The sequence below is a fragment of the Monodon monoceros genome, unplaced genomic scaffold (genome assembly GCF_005190385.1).
Source record: "Monodon monoceros isolate NGI ecotype Baffin Bay Population unplaced genomic scaffold, NGI_Narwhal_1 Super_Scaffold_20, whole genome shotgun sequence".
NCBI lineage: Eukaryota > Metazoa > Chordata > Mammalia > Artiodactyla > Monodontidae > Monodon > Monodon monoceros.
Window position 1 is genome coordinate 64,417,013 of NW_021703777.1, and position 16,119 is coordinate 64,433,131.

Sequence of the window (16,119 nt, forward strand, 5' to 3'; positions counted from 1 at the left end):
AGAAGAGATGGAAAACTGGGAAATGATGGCGGGGGGAGGGTCACTGCTATTGTTAAGTTGACCGAAGACGGTGGATTAAGGCAGTGAGAGGAAGGATAGATGAGGAGAAAGGGCTGGATTCTGGATTTTTGAAGTGGATCAAGATTTAGTGCCAATGAGATGAGGGAAGGAAGATGGAGAAAGTGAAAGAGAAACCGTTATGTCTGTTAGAGGTTTGTGTCCAATAATGTATGTGATAGTAATGTATAAACTAAGAAACATCACACAGCAGTTGGTTGTTTTTATCTTCTCTGGCTGCTCCTAGTTTTGCTGGGCAACACATCACTTTTAAAGAAATGCGTTCAGATCCAAGGAAAATATCATATTTAGAATTAGGATTTATCATTCCTGAGATTTCTCAAGGAGCAGCGAAGATAATCCGAGCAGAGAGGGAGACGAAAAGAAAATCCCTCAGCTCCTTCTTGGGCAGCTCCTTTCCACTTCCCCGACCTTTCGAGGCACCCGGGAGCCTCGGAGCCCCGCCCGTTTATTCCCAGCCCTCACCATTCTTCCGCGACGTCTCCCCGCTAGCCAATCACGCTCCGTAACGTCATTACTATGCGCCCACACTGGATGAGTCGGAGGCCGTCCCACGTGTACTGTGTTGACTGTCAATGTCTCTGGGAGCCCAATTCCCGGAAGCTGTGAGTTCTGAGAGAAGTTCCTGGGCTCGGTGCCCTGAGTCTGCGAATCCCCACCATGAGCACCCCAGGCGTGCTGACCTTCACCCAGCAAGCCTGGGAGCAGGTCCTGGCCAAAGTGAAACGGGCCGTGGTCTACCTGGACGCCGCCTGCGCCGAGAGCCTGCACTGGGGCTGCGGGTCCTCACGGCTGCTGGAGGCGGTGGGGAACTCTGCGTGTTACCTGCGGGAGTTCGAGCCCGCCGCAGTTGGTGGCGGAGCCGAGCAGCCCAAAGCGGTGTTTGTGTTGAGTTGCCTGCTGAAAGGCCGGACCGTGGAGACCCTACGGGACATCATCTGCCGCAGTCACTTCCAGTATTGTGTGGTGGTCACGGCTGTGAATCACGCAGTCCACCTCACGGCTAATCACGTGCCGCCGGCGGCGGCGGCTGAGCTGGAAGGGCAGCAGCCAGTGTTCGAGCAACTGGAGGAGAAGCTGTGTGAGTGGATGGGCAACATGAACTACACGGCTGAGGTGCTGCACGTCCCGTTGTTACTCGCATGTGCTGCTCCCCACCTTGCCTTGACTCCAGCTTTTGCTTCCCTTTTCCCACTATTACCCCAGGATGTGCATATCCTCAACCGTGCCCGATCGGACAAGAGGAGGCTGGGAAACCTGGCTGAGGTGGATGCCACTACCCTAACCCCTGAGCTGCTGCTGACGATTAGGTGCCTGGTGTCCGGCCTCAGTTCCCTGTGTGAGCATTTAGGGGTACGGGAGGAGTGTTTTGCTGTAGGTTCCCTCAGTCGGATCATCGCTGCAGATCTGGCCAATTTTGCTCCCGCCAAGAACAGGAGGAAGACCGCCACAGGCAGGGCATCAGTGGTCTTTGTGGACAGAACTCTGGATCTCACAGGTAAGTGGCGTTTGCTGTGGAAGGCTTCATAACCGCTTTCCAAAGTGCTGGGACTTTAATTGATTCAACATATATTTTATTGACCTCTAACTATGTGTCAGGTTGAGAAGTCAAAGAAGAGCTAGATGGACACAGTCCCTGATCCCACAGTTTATCGTCTAGAGGGGGGATACAGACAAGCAAATCAGCAAATTTGTTAAATGCTATCTTGGGTAAATACATCCTCAGCGTGCACTGCCCTTTAAAACAAGAACAACTGCATCTAGCCCAGAGATTGGAAAACCAGCCTTATGCTGACATGGAGGAGAGCTGTCCACCTGGGAACCTTTTAGACATGTGCAGATATCAGTATTCACAGCAATCCTTCATAAGAAAGCTTTAAGTTGTTGGAGAAGTATTAACAGGTGAACAAGTGGAGGTAACCTGTACCACAAAACACGAAAATATTAGTTAGTTGACTTTCAAGTTTCTTTACATGAGTGTTAATAAATGAGGCTGAACTTAAATTTCACCAGAAAATGAGGCTAAACAGAATTGTAGAAAATATGTACAATTGTATTTAGTCTCATTTTCTGGTGAAAATATGTTCAAACGTTCATTTATTCTTAGCTCTCATTCTATTGAAGATTGGGTAATCCCAAATTGTAATAATATTTATACACATAAGTAACAAATGTTACCCTTAAAAATAGGTGAAGAAAAAACATTTTCTGATATTTGACATGTGCATTTATTTTCAAAGGTCAACTTTATTGTTCTCTAATTAGGTAGATGTAATGCTGCTGGTAGTGTAGGCTGGCCACACCCAAGTTCAGGGAGAATAATCAGGAAACTGACTTTGGCAAGCATTCCCTTCAGTAGGTTAAAAAAAAATGTCAAATGAAGTTAAAAAAACCACAACAGGTGCATTTGAATTTTTGACCTTATAAGATTCATTTTCAGATCATAAAATAGAAAGTAAGCTAACTGGTAGTACTGAGATGTAAGCTTAATTATGTGACTGAAGTAACCAGGTGCTCAGCCTGTCAGTGTGATTTAAATAAAAGTAATCATTGTAACACCCCTGAACTCTTAGAGGATTAAAAACACCTGATGAGTGAGTATATGCTTGTTGAGTTTTTGAGTGCGTGGTATATACTGCTTATGCTTCTATTTCTTTTTGCCCAAAATGTGACATATTGTTTCATAATTAATCAAGGTCACATATTTTTGTGTCCCCCCCCCCCCCGCCCAAAGACTCCAGTTAGGCAAACTTTAATGTCCTGGCCATCCAGCATCATAGCAACTACTCCTTTACATATTATGCATCTCTTCCTTGTATATGACTCTTCTAAATACAGAAAAAAACAAGGTAAGTGTAGCTTCTTGTCCTCTAAAAGCTTACTATACGAAGTAGTCAAGAATGATTTAGAAAATAAGGGCGCTAGGAAGACAAAGTTGCCATTCAGCACAATTATTTTATACTTTCTCTCGCTTCAAGCCTCCAGATTTCCCTCCCCATGTTCACCCCCTCAGCTTTCTTGCTTTTATATAAGCCACCAGAAAACTGTATCTTCTTATCACTAAGTCTACCAACCTTTTTACCTCTGTACCCCACATATTTTTCTTTCCTTCCTTCATATTAAAAGATGTACTGTTCCTGCTACTATCTAGTGCCAACTTTTCCTCCTTTGCAGACTAGATCTTTTCCTTTTTCACTTCTCTCATAGGTTTACTTCTTTCAAATACCCTCCCCTTTCCTAGATCATCATTTTTTTTAAAAAAGTCTTTTCTACTAGGTTTTCCCCATCACAATACACACAGAATGGAACATCTCCTTTCTTGACCCCTGAGGCCCAGTTTCATTTTTGCTCCATTTTTAGCAAACTTAGAAATTTGTACTTGCTGTCTCTACAGTCATCTGCTTCAATTTTCCCTTGATTCCAATTAGGCTGTTTGCCCCTCAGTACTCCTCAGAAACTTCCTTTGTCAAGATCACTGGTGGCCTCCATGTCACCAAATCCAGTATTCAATTATCAGAATCCATTTTACTCAGTCTGAAAGCAGCATTTGTCACAACAGAGTAGAGGATGTAAATAGTTAAAAAAATACAAATATTGAAGAAGTACAGAAGACATACAGATCATGCAGTTTCTTGTGTAATCCCATCACAACATAGAACTGGCGACATGTTATTTGCTTGCTCACAACCCTCCCATCACACCCACTGTCAAATCTAAGTTCCTTAGCATGGTTTCCAAGGCCATACATCATCTGCCTGTGTGTACCTATCTCACCTCATCCCTTATTGATCCCCACACACACTGCTCTCCTGGCATGCTGGCCACCTTGCCATTTCTCAACATGCGAAGTATGTCCCAGCCCCAGGGCCTTTGATGTTCTTGTGCAGCTCAGCCTGGAATGCTCTTCCTTCAGGTGTCTACATGGTTTTGTCGCTCACTTCCTTTGAATCTCCACTCACATGTCTCCTCCTCAGACAAGCCTTCCCTGACCACTTTCTTTAGACGCTCTCTAACCCCTTACCCTGCTTTATTTGTCATAGTCTTTACCACTACCTAACATGCTAACTGATTGTCAGTTGCCTGTCTCCTCCCATTTGAACGGAAGCTCATGAAGAGAGGGGCTCTATTTTGTTTACTGTTTATTAACTAGCACTCAGAAGAGTGCCTTGAAAATAGTAGGTATTCAGTAAATATTTATTGAATGAATGGATGAATGAACAGGTGAATTAAAGGTTGCTGCCAACTAGACTTTCATTGAGGTTAGTATGCTTATTTTTTCTGATTGAAAATACTTCTGAGATTCCTAAGTTGCATCACTAATCATTCACAAACGCAGCGGGGCACACATTTTCTGAATATTCTAAAATTTGACAATTTGGGCCCACAGTAGTATTTGAGAAAGGAAATAATAATATTAACTAATCATATTTTTGTGATTATTTAATGGATAAAAATCACTTCCACATTACCTTATTTGATCTCAACAAATTAGGTGAGTTAAGTATTATCTATCATTTCAAGAATAAAAAATTGAGGCTCTGAAGTTGTTCTTTACTGGAAAAAAGAAAAGCAGAAACATTAAGTAGTAGGCCAGATGTGACAGGATTGCTCCAATATTTCTATTAGTGTCTGAGGTCAGCATCTTTTGTTTTCTGAATTGTCAGAGTTAAGTGCTCACTTCCTTTGTATTTGTTTAGGATCCTTCTGCCAGTAGGTGGGCTTCCAGGGTGTGCTTTAGATTGGTGATGGTACTCATTAAGCAAACTGGTGTGGGAGAAGACATTTTAGGTACATGAGACCATGTAAAAGGATATTTAATGTTAAAAGGGGCATTGTTCAAAGGGAGCAAATGGGAGGTCTCTCTGGGTAGATTCAAGACAACAGGTAAAGAGAAAGAAAAATTCATGTACTTTGTCCAGGGCTTAGGAGGAACCATGAAAGTATTGTTTTCAGTAGAATGCCAAGAGAACTATGCAAGCTGATGATAAAGCAATGGGAGTGAACCTCCCAAAAGTTCCTTGAGGTATTTCCCAAGTACATTTAAAATTATAAGGACTCTGCTTCCTTCCTACTTTACCGAATAATTCAGTGGAAAAGCATCTAGGTGGGGCTAAGCAAGATAGGTGTCCATGCGGGGAGGAGAGCACTACCAGGCCTGGGTGAGGGAGCTCAAGTTGGGTGAGATCTCCTGAGTGGGGAGAGGTGCCTGCATGAGGTGGTGGGTGGCAGCAGCAGTGGCCTGGTGGGATAGGAGATAAAGGGAAGCCAGAGTGGGTGGCATAAAGGGGTGTCCTTGGGGCGCAACTATCTACCTCTCTACTGATGCATGGAACGAGTTTGATTTGTGGTCCCCTCTGAAACCCGTAAGCTTTGGCATAGTGTAGCCAAGAGAAGGTCCATGATCTACTTCCCATTTTTAAATTATGACATTCTCTCCTTCAGAAGGGATCTAAATTATATCTGGCTGGTGGAGGGTAGATTTTGGAGGATAGATACTAATTGGAGCAAGTTTGTTACTATGTCCTAATAACTTATAAATTGAAGTTTTTTTAATGGATACCTTTTGGATAACCCTCCATACTATCTTCCAGATGGTCAGTTTAATGGTTCATTTATTTCAAAAATGTTTCAACATAGTGTTATTATTCCATATTGGTAATCCTCAGGGCTGGTTTTCAGTTGGTGCGTAGCTGTATTGTCAAACCTGTTTTTTAAATACTAAAGTACTTCTGTACTAGCCAGTAAAGGGAAATTCTCTACTTGTTGAGAATTACCTGTTACTGTTGCCTGGTGGAGGCGAGAGATAGGGCTTAGGAGCGTTGTGGTGTGTTTGCAGCTGACCCCCAGGGCTGTTGAGGCAGCAGAGGGAACTCATGCTGGTAGTGATGGTTGTAGAGATGCAGCACTTCTCCTCTGCTCCAGAGTGGCCCAAAATTGGATGGGGTGGTAGGGTAGGTGGTGTTGGTGGCACTATTTTTGGTGTGGGTGCTTTCCAACCTTGATCCAGGCTCTGGCGTCCAGGAACATACCCGATCACCATGCTCAATATTTTTACTGATCTTTCCTGGATGCAACAAGCATAAGGAGCTGGGGAGCTCATGACTTCTTGTTACAAGAATTTGGCGTGGGGCTTCCCTGGTGGCGCGGTGGTTGAGAGTCCGCCTGCCGATGCAGGGGACGCGGGTTCGTGCCCCGGTCCGGGAGGATCCCACGTGCTGCGGAGCGGCTGGGCCCGTGGACCGTGGCCGCTGGGCCTGCGCGTCCGGAGCGTGTGCCCCGCAACGGGAGAGGCCGCGGCAGTGAGAGGTCCGCGTTCTGAAAAAAAAAAAAGAAAAAAAAATTGGCGTCATTTCTTTTCTTTTTTTTTTTAATTTTTAGTGGAGTACAGTTGATTAAAAATGCTATGCTAGTTTCTGCTGTACAGCAAAGTGAATCAGCTATACATATACCGGTGTGGTTTCTTGCATCATATTGTGGTTTAGACAGAATGTGGGGCATTGTTTAGCCAGGGATAGCTGTAGCATATAGATGATTATACCAACAGTTTCTAAAAGTCAAAAGGTAATTGGAAATGATCGGAATGACTTGAATGGTTTGAATTTCAATTTAAATTATGTGACAGCAGTTTTTTCGGTACGCGGGCCTCTCACTGTTGTGGTCTCTCCCGTTGCGGAGCACAGGCTCCGGACGCGCAGGCTCAGCGGCCATGGCTCACGGGCCCAGCCGCTCCGCGGCATGTGGGAACCCGTGTCTCCTGCATCGGCAGGCGGACTCTCAACCACTGCGCCACCAGGGAAGAGCCAGCAGTTTTAATATAGCGACCAAAGGGAAATACATTTTTAGTTTTTTATTTAGATGTTACTTTATATACCTAGTATATTAATTTGTTATTTGTTGTTAAATATTTTGGATGCCATTTTTGATAATTTACCATTAGAAGATTTATGTGCCTATGTATATTCTTGGATGTAAAACTGATACTACCAAAAATAACCTCCAATAGTTCATAAATATTCGGCAGTGTTAATATCGTGCTTACAGTTTTGAGAAATTTCTCTTTTTGTCATCATCTTTGCTGAAAGTAGTATCGCTTTGTCTAATAGTTGGGTTTTTTTTTCAGTAAACATTTATTGAGTGCCTACTATGTGCCAAGTGTTGTTCCAGGTCTAGGGAAACAGTGGTGAACAAGATAGACAAGTTCCTTGCTCCCTTGAAGCAGTTGATAAGCTCTCAGGGCTGAAAAATAGAGAAAGTTTGTTGCAATTGTTTGAGAAGTAAATGACCACCAGTGTCTGTTGCTATGATTTTGGCATACTTCTACCATGTCTAGACCACACAGAAGCTTGTGTCTCTGCAGAGTGCTTCAGGCATGTTTGCATAGGGGATTTAAATACAGCATTCTACAGACTGTTCTGGCTTCTAATTTGTTTCAAGGGACAATTAAAAAGGTAGACGTGATTTATGAATCTCGAAAAGTTTGAGTCTGGTTTTCTTTCCATTCTTTTCTGGCTCTTGAGATCGACTAGAGAGCTTTGTTGATAGTCTACAAGTTCAAGATCAAAAGATAGGAGGTGGCGGTAACTCTGGGAAATAAATTTCCTTTCTTGGTTCAATTCTCCTGAATTTTAGTTTCATGTAAACTTTTAAATTAAATTTAGTCAGTTAAAGGTTAACTCCCAATCCAATGGGTGGTTCTTAATCCTGGGATTATGGTATACTTGTGCATTTATATTTGCTTTAAGGTGTGATTGTATATTATTTTGTTAAAGTCTTGAAATTTGAGAGTATTAATAGTGGCTAACATTTGAGAGCATACTACTTTTCTCAGCAATCTACATATATAAACTCCTTTAATATTCATAATAATTCTTTTATAATTATCCCCATTTCACAGATGAGGAAACGGAGACATATAGGAGTTAACTAACTTACCCAAGATCACACAGCTAGTAAATGGCAGAGTCAGGGTTTGAACCTTGGCAGCTTGCTCTAGAGCCTGTGCTCATAATCTCTCTCATATGTGAGGCTATCATCGTCCTGGTTAGTAGAGATGATGCTGATATGGCCTCTAGAAGCTAGCAGCTTCCAAGACTAAACACAGTTGTTGGACTCTGGTGCTGCCTTAGTATTCAAAGAAGTGACTTATTCTTTCCTCCCCCATCTCCCCCAATCTGATTTTCCACAAAATGCAAAATAACCAATTAATATCTTTATTTTAGGGTTCAGAGGATACTGTTTAAAATAAGCATAGGTATGAGGAACAATTGAGAAGCCATTTAAGGCTCTGACTAGATTGCAGGTGTTAGATCCAGACCAGTATAATAACTTCAAGTCTTAGCTTAGTGACTTACTTGTTGTTTGATTCTCATTGAGCCTTTTTAGGGTTTTCTCATTTGTAAACAGGGGAAAAGAGTGACCTTGAAGTGCTGTTGGAAACTTACGAAATCATCCATCCATCCATCCATCCATTGTATAACTAAAACAGTAGATAAGAGATTAAAAAGTGATAGGATTTCCATTTTATTTTATTTTATTATTTTTTAAGCTTTAAAAAAATTATTTATTTTTGGCTGTGTTGGGTCTTTGTTGCTGTGCGCGGGCTTTCTCTAGTTGCGTTGAGCTGGGGCTACTCTTTGTTGCGGTGTGCAGGCTTCTCATTGAGGTGGCTTCTCTTGGGGCAGAGCACGGGCTCTATGCATGCAGGCCTCAGTAGTTGTGGCTCGTGGGCTCAGTAGTTGTGGCTCGCAGGCTCTAGAGCTCAGGCTTAGTAGTTGTGGCGCACAGGCTTAGTTGCTCCGCGGCATGTGGGATCTTCCCAGACCAGGGCTCAAACCTGTGTCCCCTGCGTTGGCAGGCAGATTCTTAACCAGTGTGCCACCAGGGAAGCTCGGATCTCCATTTTAGATAGCATAGCTAGGGAAGACCTCTCTGAGGATGTGACATTTGAGCAGAGATTGACAGGAGAGAGGAAGCAGGCCATGTGACAGCCTTGGTATTGAACATATAAGACCCAGGGAATGGCAAGTGCAAAGGACCTGAGGTGGGAATAGGCTTGACATGTTTGAGGAGGCTCGTGTGGCTTCCTTCAGCTTGCCCTGCAAGCAAGGAGGGTGGTGATAGGAGATAATGTTGGAGAGATAGGCAGAAGTAATGCATTGTAGGGCAAAGTAAAGACTTAGAGTAAAAGCCAAAGTGTGATGGGAAAGTTGGAGGGTTTTGAGCTGTGATAGGACATGCTCAGATTTACATTATACAGGATGATACATGTAAGGAGTAAGGGGATTGCAGTAGATCCTCAATATATGGTAACTGCTACCACTTATCTAGGTTGTATAATAGGCATGAGTGGCTAGTTACAGTAGCCTTAGCTCTGCCCCTCCCTAGTCATAAGTCAGTTTCCTGATCTGTGAAATGAGGATAATAGTACCCACCAGAAGACTGAGAGGGTAAAATAAGTTAACATGTCTAGCTCCTAGAACACTGCCTGGTACATAATGGGGAATATGTGTATTAATACTTTTATTAATTAATGATATGCCTTTAAAATGATTTAATGTTTTATTCTTTTAAATGTATGTTTTCCCCCTAAGTATAAGACTAAGAACATAAGTATAAGAGTAATTTGCCATACGTGTAACCCAGAAGAATTTTACTACCTGACCTATTATCTGCCACTAAAGTAAGTGAGAGTTGGTTAGAATTAACCATTTGTCAAGAACTGTATTCTGTCATACCTAGAGAAAAAAACAAATGAAGTGCAGTAAGTGAAAGAGTCTTTCTGTATAATCCTGCAAGATCACTACAATTTTGGTTACTTAGGGGAGTGTAAAGAATGACATGGATGATTTCGATTCATTTCATAAATGTTTATTGAGCAACTTTTATATGCAGGCTCTGTGCTAGGTGATAGTGACATAAAGCCTCCCTATTCAGTGTGTCCTGGGGACTGGCAGCCTCAAGCCCAACTGGAAGCTAATTAAAAATGCAGAATCCCAGGCTTCACCCCAGGCTTAAGAATCACAATTTTAACAAGATCCTCAGGTGATCTGAATGTGCCGTTAAGTTTGAGAAGTGCACACATAAAGATCAAACAGTTAAGACTCTTGTCTATGAGGAACTCATAATCTATGAGGAAGCACAAAGCTTAGCAAATTCACGTATGAATGATATGTGCCTTCATAGGGTTTAGGTACAAATATTCTCTTAAGGGGTGGCCATTTCTAGACCAGTGGTTCTCACATTCGAACCACCCCAGAAAGTCTGATTTTTAAAAGTGGTCTGGGCAGAGTCTGGAACCAGTATTCTTTTAAAAGCTCCCTATGTGTGCAAACATGTAAGAAGGAGCATAGGTTGTTCTGGGAATTCTTTTTAGGTAATTTTTTAGTAGAGCTTAAGGTTGGGATGAATGACTGAGGGAGAGGTAAGAGATCAGGAGGGAAGGGTGATAAAGATGATGAGGAAAGATAAAGGCTTTAAATTTCATGCTTGGTGAGGAGCCATAATAAGTTTTTAGGCAGGCAAAGTGCATGTACAGATTTTCTGTTGAATGAGTTCTCTAGTGGATGATGTGATTGATGGATTTATTGATTCCAAAGTGGGAACTGAGGGGGGATGGGTAGGTTTTTTGTTATTGTTTTGCTTGCTTTTTTTAATAGTCAAGTTTATTAAAGTATAATTTACATATAGCAACATTCATCCTATATAGTGTGTAGCTCTGTCAAACAACATATAGTCGTGTAACCACCCACCACAATCAAGATATAAGAGGAGTGCCATCACTCCAAAAAATTCCCTTTGTACCCCTTGTAGGCAGTCTCTCCTCTTACTCTCATATCTGGCAACCATGGAACCATTTCCTGTCCCTAGAGTTTTATCTTTTCAAGAATGTCATATAAATGCAATCATATAGCATATAGCCTTTTGAGTGGTGTCTTTCACTTAGCATAATACGGTTTAGATTCATCCATGTTGTAGCTTCTATCATTAGTTCACTCCTTTTTATTAATGAGTAATATTCAGGTGTATGGATGTAGCACAGTTTGTTAATTTGTTCATCAGTTGGGCTGTATCCTTAAAGTGTGTAGAGAGGAATAACATTGATAGCTGTCGGCTCAGCTAACTTATACTGTGTGGTGTGCAGTGATTCTTTTTTTTTTTTATTTTTCCAGTGATTCTTAACTGTTTTGAAATTAAGCAACTTTTTTTTTGAGCAACTGGTCAAAGTTGTGGATTATCTAGATAAAAGCATAAACTTAAAATATTTCTCATAAAATTCAACCCTCCCATGCACCCATAGAGGAGCCCAGCCTAGGAGCAGTGGGCTCCTTGAGATAAAAGCAAGAAATACTGGGAGCTAGGAGACTGTTGATCAGGAGACTATTAAAATATCTAGGTAAGAAATGATGTGAATTTATACCAAGTCAGTACTAGGAAGGATGAAGAAAGGAGTAGTTGAGTATTTAAGTGAGAGAATTAATAGAGTGGTGACTGATATAATGGTAGAAGGTTAGGAAGAATTTGAAGACATGCCAAGTATTCTAGCCTGGGCAATTTCAGAATCCATTCACAGAAAGAGGGAGTGTAGGAGAAGATTTAAGTTAGGGACAGTATAATGAATGCTATGTGACTTTTATCTAAAATTACTGTGTGGTGAAAACTACTTACTGAATAAACCTATATAAGTACTGCCTTATTATTCTCCTGCCTCCATCCCCCCAAAGTCCTACCTGGTATATGGCAAACTGAAACAGCCTTTTGACTAGTATGTATTATCTACCTTAATACATCCCCTTTGTACTAGATTTGACTGATATGAGCCAACCATAGGTAGTGTTAGAAATGGTAGTATTAAAGAGTAACTAATAACTAGCACTCCTTTAACCATCCAGATTCTAAATTGAATATGGAATAAAGAGTTGGCAGGCAGAGGCCAAAATACCAGTTTTATGGTGGATACAGTGAACCTTAAAGAATGTGGCTTACATCTATGGGCAAGCGAGATTCCTAACACCAAATTCTTGGGTTGGAAGGTTTACCCACTCAGCATCAGGAGTGGACCAGAGAAAGTCTATTTCCCTCTTTCCAAGGGCAGAACCTATCCTAGGCAGAATGAGTAGAACCTGACAACCCAGGGGAAGAGGGATTGATTGAAGGAGGTGAGGCAAGTTCAGAAATGTTATGCTAATTGTTGTCCTTCTACATAGAAGGAAACATCAGGAGCGATAATAAAATATTCTGTTCTTAGAAGACAGAAACGTCATCAAATACTGAAACATCTCAAAATAATGAAAGACGGTCAAATATTCTTAAGAAAGAGTCATGGGGAATCAGAAAGGAGGTGAGGTTTTTTTTTTTTAAGATTTGTGTATTGTGTAGTTTTTTTTAAATTAATTAATTTTTATTTTTGGCTGTGTTGGGTCTTTGTTGCTGCCCGTGGCTTTCTCTAGTTGTAGCAAGCGGGGGCTACTCTTCGTTGCAGTGTGCGGGCTTCTCATTGCGGTGGCTTCTCTTGTTGCAGAGCACAGGCTCTAGGTGTGCGGGGCTTCAGTAGTTGTGGCTCGCGGGCTCTAGAGCGCAGGCTCAGTAGTTGTGGTGCACGGGCTTAGTTGCTCCATGGCATGTGGGATCTTCCTGGACCAGGGCTCGAACCCACGTCCGCTGCACTGGCAGGCGGATTCTTAACCACTGCGCCACCAGGGAAGTCCCAGGAGGTGAGTTTTTGAATATACTAATTCCAAGAATCCAGTAACCCTATCTCAACACAAAGGGACACTGTGCATAATCCCAAAATATCCTGTTTGTGAAATGTAGAGAAGGCTCTTGTGTTTTTATCTTTAAGCCCTACTACAGTATGACTGAGCTCTTGTGAAGATGCCTCAATTCTTGCTTCTCACTTTATTCCTTATAAGTAGAGGCAAGTGTAGATGTTATATGCCTTATGATGGTGATACTGGCACATACATTCACATATGATCCACAGGGTCATACAGGATTGCTATTTTTCCGGTGCTGTTAACTATAAAAGTTTAGCCTTTGAAACAATTGACTGAATTTAGGATCTCAAATACTGAGCTTCAAAGATATTTAGGTGTTGGTTGGACCAACTCTGAGTTTTTAGCTTGGGAAAATAGCACCACATTTTTGGAAGTTGCCTCAGATCACACAAGGAGCTAATGGAGGATGGGACCACTAGAGCCCATGTATCCAATTTCTTGTTCCTATACCCTCTTTAGAAAAGAAGGCATTGGGAAATAAACCATTCTCTGGCCAGACTAGACCCCATTGCTCTTGGCTAGATTAACAGTTGGACAGGGAAAAATAACTGGGTTCAGCTTGACTTCCACTCTTCAGCGTCTTAAATAATACTTTAAAATTTCTATAATAACGGAAAAATTAAGCTCTCTGAAAATTTAAGTGTGATACAAATCTTGGCATTTTATTCATTTCATAGAGGAAGAATCTGAAGTTACTGTGACATTGAGAGGCCCCAAATGCTTAGTCTATGTTTGAGTCATGTAACAGGCACTAATTAAATTTTTAAAATGTATATTGAACCCTCTAAAGCTGGACATGCAACAAACTGTATTCAGAGAAGAGCAGGACATGAGTTGAAAGCCTATACCTGCTTTATCCTTCATTATCACACATGTTAAATACACATTCCTTTTGACTAAACCTAAAAAGTTGAGTAATCCTGCTCATGTAAATTTGGCATTTTGTTAATTCTCATATATAATATTTTCAACAGTTTGTGAAAGAGTGTAAATTATTTTTCTAATTAATTTAGGTCAGTCTCATGTGCTCCTTGCAGAAAACACAGGGGAAAAATTAATTTTAGGTAGAGTTTACATCAACCGAAGTCCTACCATTCAAAGATAACCCTTGGTAAAATTTTGGGATATTTATATGTGTGTATAGCATGTTTTTTCATTTCATTACAACGGGAATATATGTTCACCATAGAAAGTTTAGAATCTATAAATAAATAGAAGAAAATAAAAATCACAATTTGAGAACTGCTTCAGTAAATATGCCATAATTTTAAAAAACTACTCCTCTACTTCTGAACATTTAGGGTGTTAGTATGTAATATTTTAAGGATGTAAGTGATACATTGGTTCTGTAAAAATAACTATTAGCTATTAAACCTTAAGGAAAAATAAGTATGTCATGTCTTGACTTCTCATATTTGGAGAGTTTCAGGAGGACTGGATTAGTCAACAGTTTTAATTTGCCAAAGGTTTAATGAACTGAGACTTGCCAAAGACCCCTGCATTTAGCATAGGGAGGAAGAGTGAGTAACAGCTAGATTGTAGGGGCTAAAGAAGTTAGGAAGGAAAGGCAGAACATATAGACTACTTGTCTGTACCACGTGTCTGTGAATGGCAAATAAAAATAAGAATGGCTTGGGGGCAGGGCTCAGAATTTGGGCACCAGGTCCAAAGAAGAGTTATTGTAGTGATGAGTGGAAGTTTTCAAATAAGTGAGGAGGTTACTAGTGGAGAGAGAAATGATGCTATGGGGTAATCGTCGTATCTCCATTCTTTCCAGGCTTAAAGATATTATCCACTTAGAGACTTCTGACTGCCCTGTGGATCTCAGGGCCACTTATAGTCACTAGGCATTCATTCAGCAAGTATTTAATGAGTAGCTTGTAGTGTGAGTGCTGGGGAGACAACCATAAACTATAGACGACATAAATAAGACATGGTTCCTTCCAGGCCTAATAAGTGAATATTTTACTGGTAGAATTAGAACTCTTTTCTTTAGCATCGGAAGCCACATTAGAAGCTCTCATGCTGGTTCTGTCTTAAGTCATTTTTATGGGCCTGATTTTTTTTTTTTTTTTTTAATGGCGTGGTTTTTGGAGTTCTGCCTCGTGAGTTTGACTTCTTGCTCTGTAATTTACAGCATATATAATTGTGAGCAAGTTACTTAAACTGAATCTTCTACTCTGTCAATGAGCATAATAATACCTACCTATTAGAGTTGTTCTAAGAATTAAGTGGATAATAAATGTACAGTATGGAAGTTAATACCTGGTACGTCATAAGCTCTCAATAAATATTAGCTATTGTGACGAAGAAGACGATGGTGCTGACAATGATTCCTTGGATTTCTGGTTTAGTCTTTTCTACCTAGTTCTTCTGTGCAATTAATATGACATGGCAAAAACAATAGAGATAGACATTAGGAAGTAAAATATTAATTGATTTGAAGTGGGTGGGATCAAAACAAGTTGATTAGGCCAGTCCCACCCATTGTTGGAATCATGTCTTACAAGCATTGATGGCTTTTGGAAAGATAACTGGGTCTCATGGAAAAAGCATTAAACTGTGTCATTGGTCTTGAATTTTAATTTGAGCTTATTAATTCATTTGTTATTAAAAGAATTAATATATGTAAAGCACCTAGAGCAGTGCCTGGTACACAGAAAGCACTGTATAAATGCTTTTATCACTGCAAACTGTTACTATTCATTCATTTGTTCTTTCCTTCATTAACAAATAATTAGTGAGCCTACTAGCTGCCAAGTTGCCTGCTAGACATGGTGGGTAGAGGGTGAACTAGATAAATGGTTGCCATGATGAAGATAAACTTCTAGCAAAGGGGAGATCTGCTATTCTTGGTCAGGTCTCTAAGCCTTTCTGAGTCTTAAGGTCTTCATCAGTAAAATAAAGAAAATCCTTTTGGCTCTAAACTTTCAGGATAGTGTCATCCTATCACGCCATTTACCTGACCTTCCAAATGTTTATTATTTATTTATCCACTAAATACCTATTAATGCCTACCATGTGTAGGCACTATGCTAGGTGCTGGGAATTATAGCAGTAACCAGAGCAGACACAGTGCCTGCTCTCAGGGACCATTAAGTCCAACACACAAGATATACATTTTGTAGGTAATTGTGAGATTGATTAGTGTTACTAAGGGCAGAATGTTAGGTTTATGTTATTGATTTGTGTAACGGAAGCTAAAAATGGATACTGTTTTTGATAGAAGGGGTATTATAGAACATTAATTTAGCTGCTTTTTCCTCCC

The 16,119-nt window shown here is 40.9% G+C and overlaps 1 protein-coding gene across 1 annotated transcript in view; it reads left to right on the plus strand.

Moving 5' to 3' along the window:
* The first annotated feature begins 654 nt into the window (after window positions 1-654).
* SCFD2 (sec1 family domain containing 2) overlaps window positions 655-16,119 on the plus strand; it is a 395,999-nt gene continuing 380,534 nt past the window's right edge. Inside the window, exon 1 of the mRNA XM_029234649.1 lies at window positions 655-1,576. Within this exon, the coding sequence (XP_029090482.1) occupies window positions 739-1,576 (838 nt within the window). The 5' untranslated portion in view covers window positions 655-738. The remainder of the gene's footprint in view (window positions 1,577-16,119) is intronic.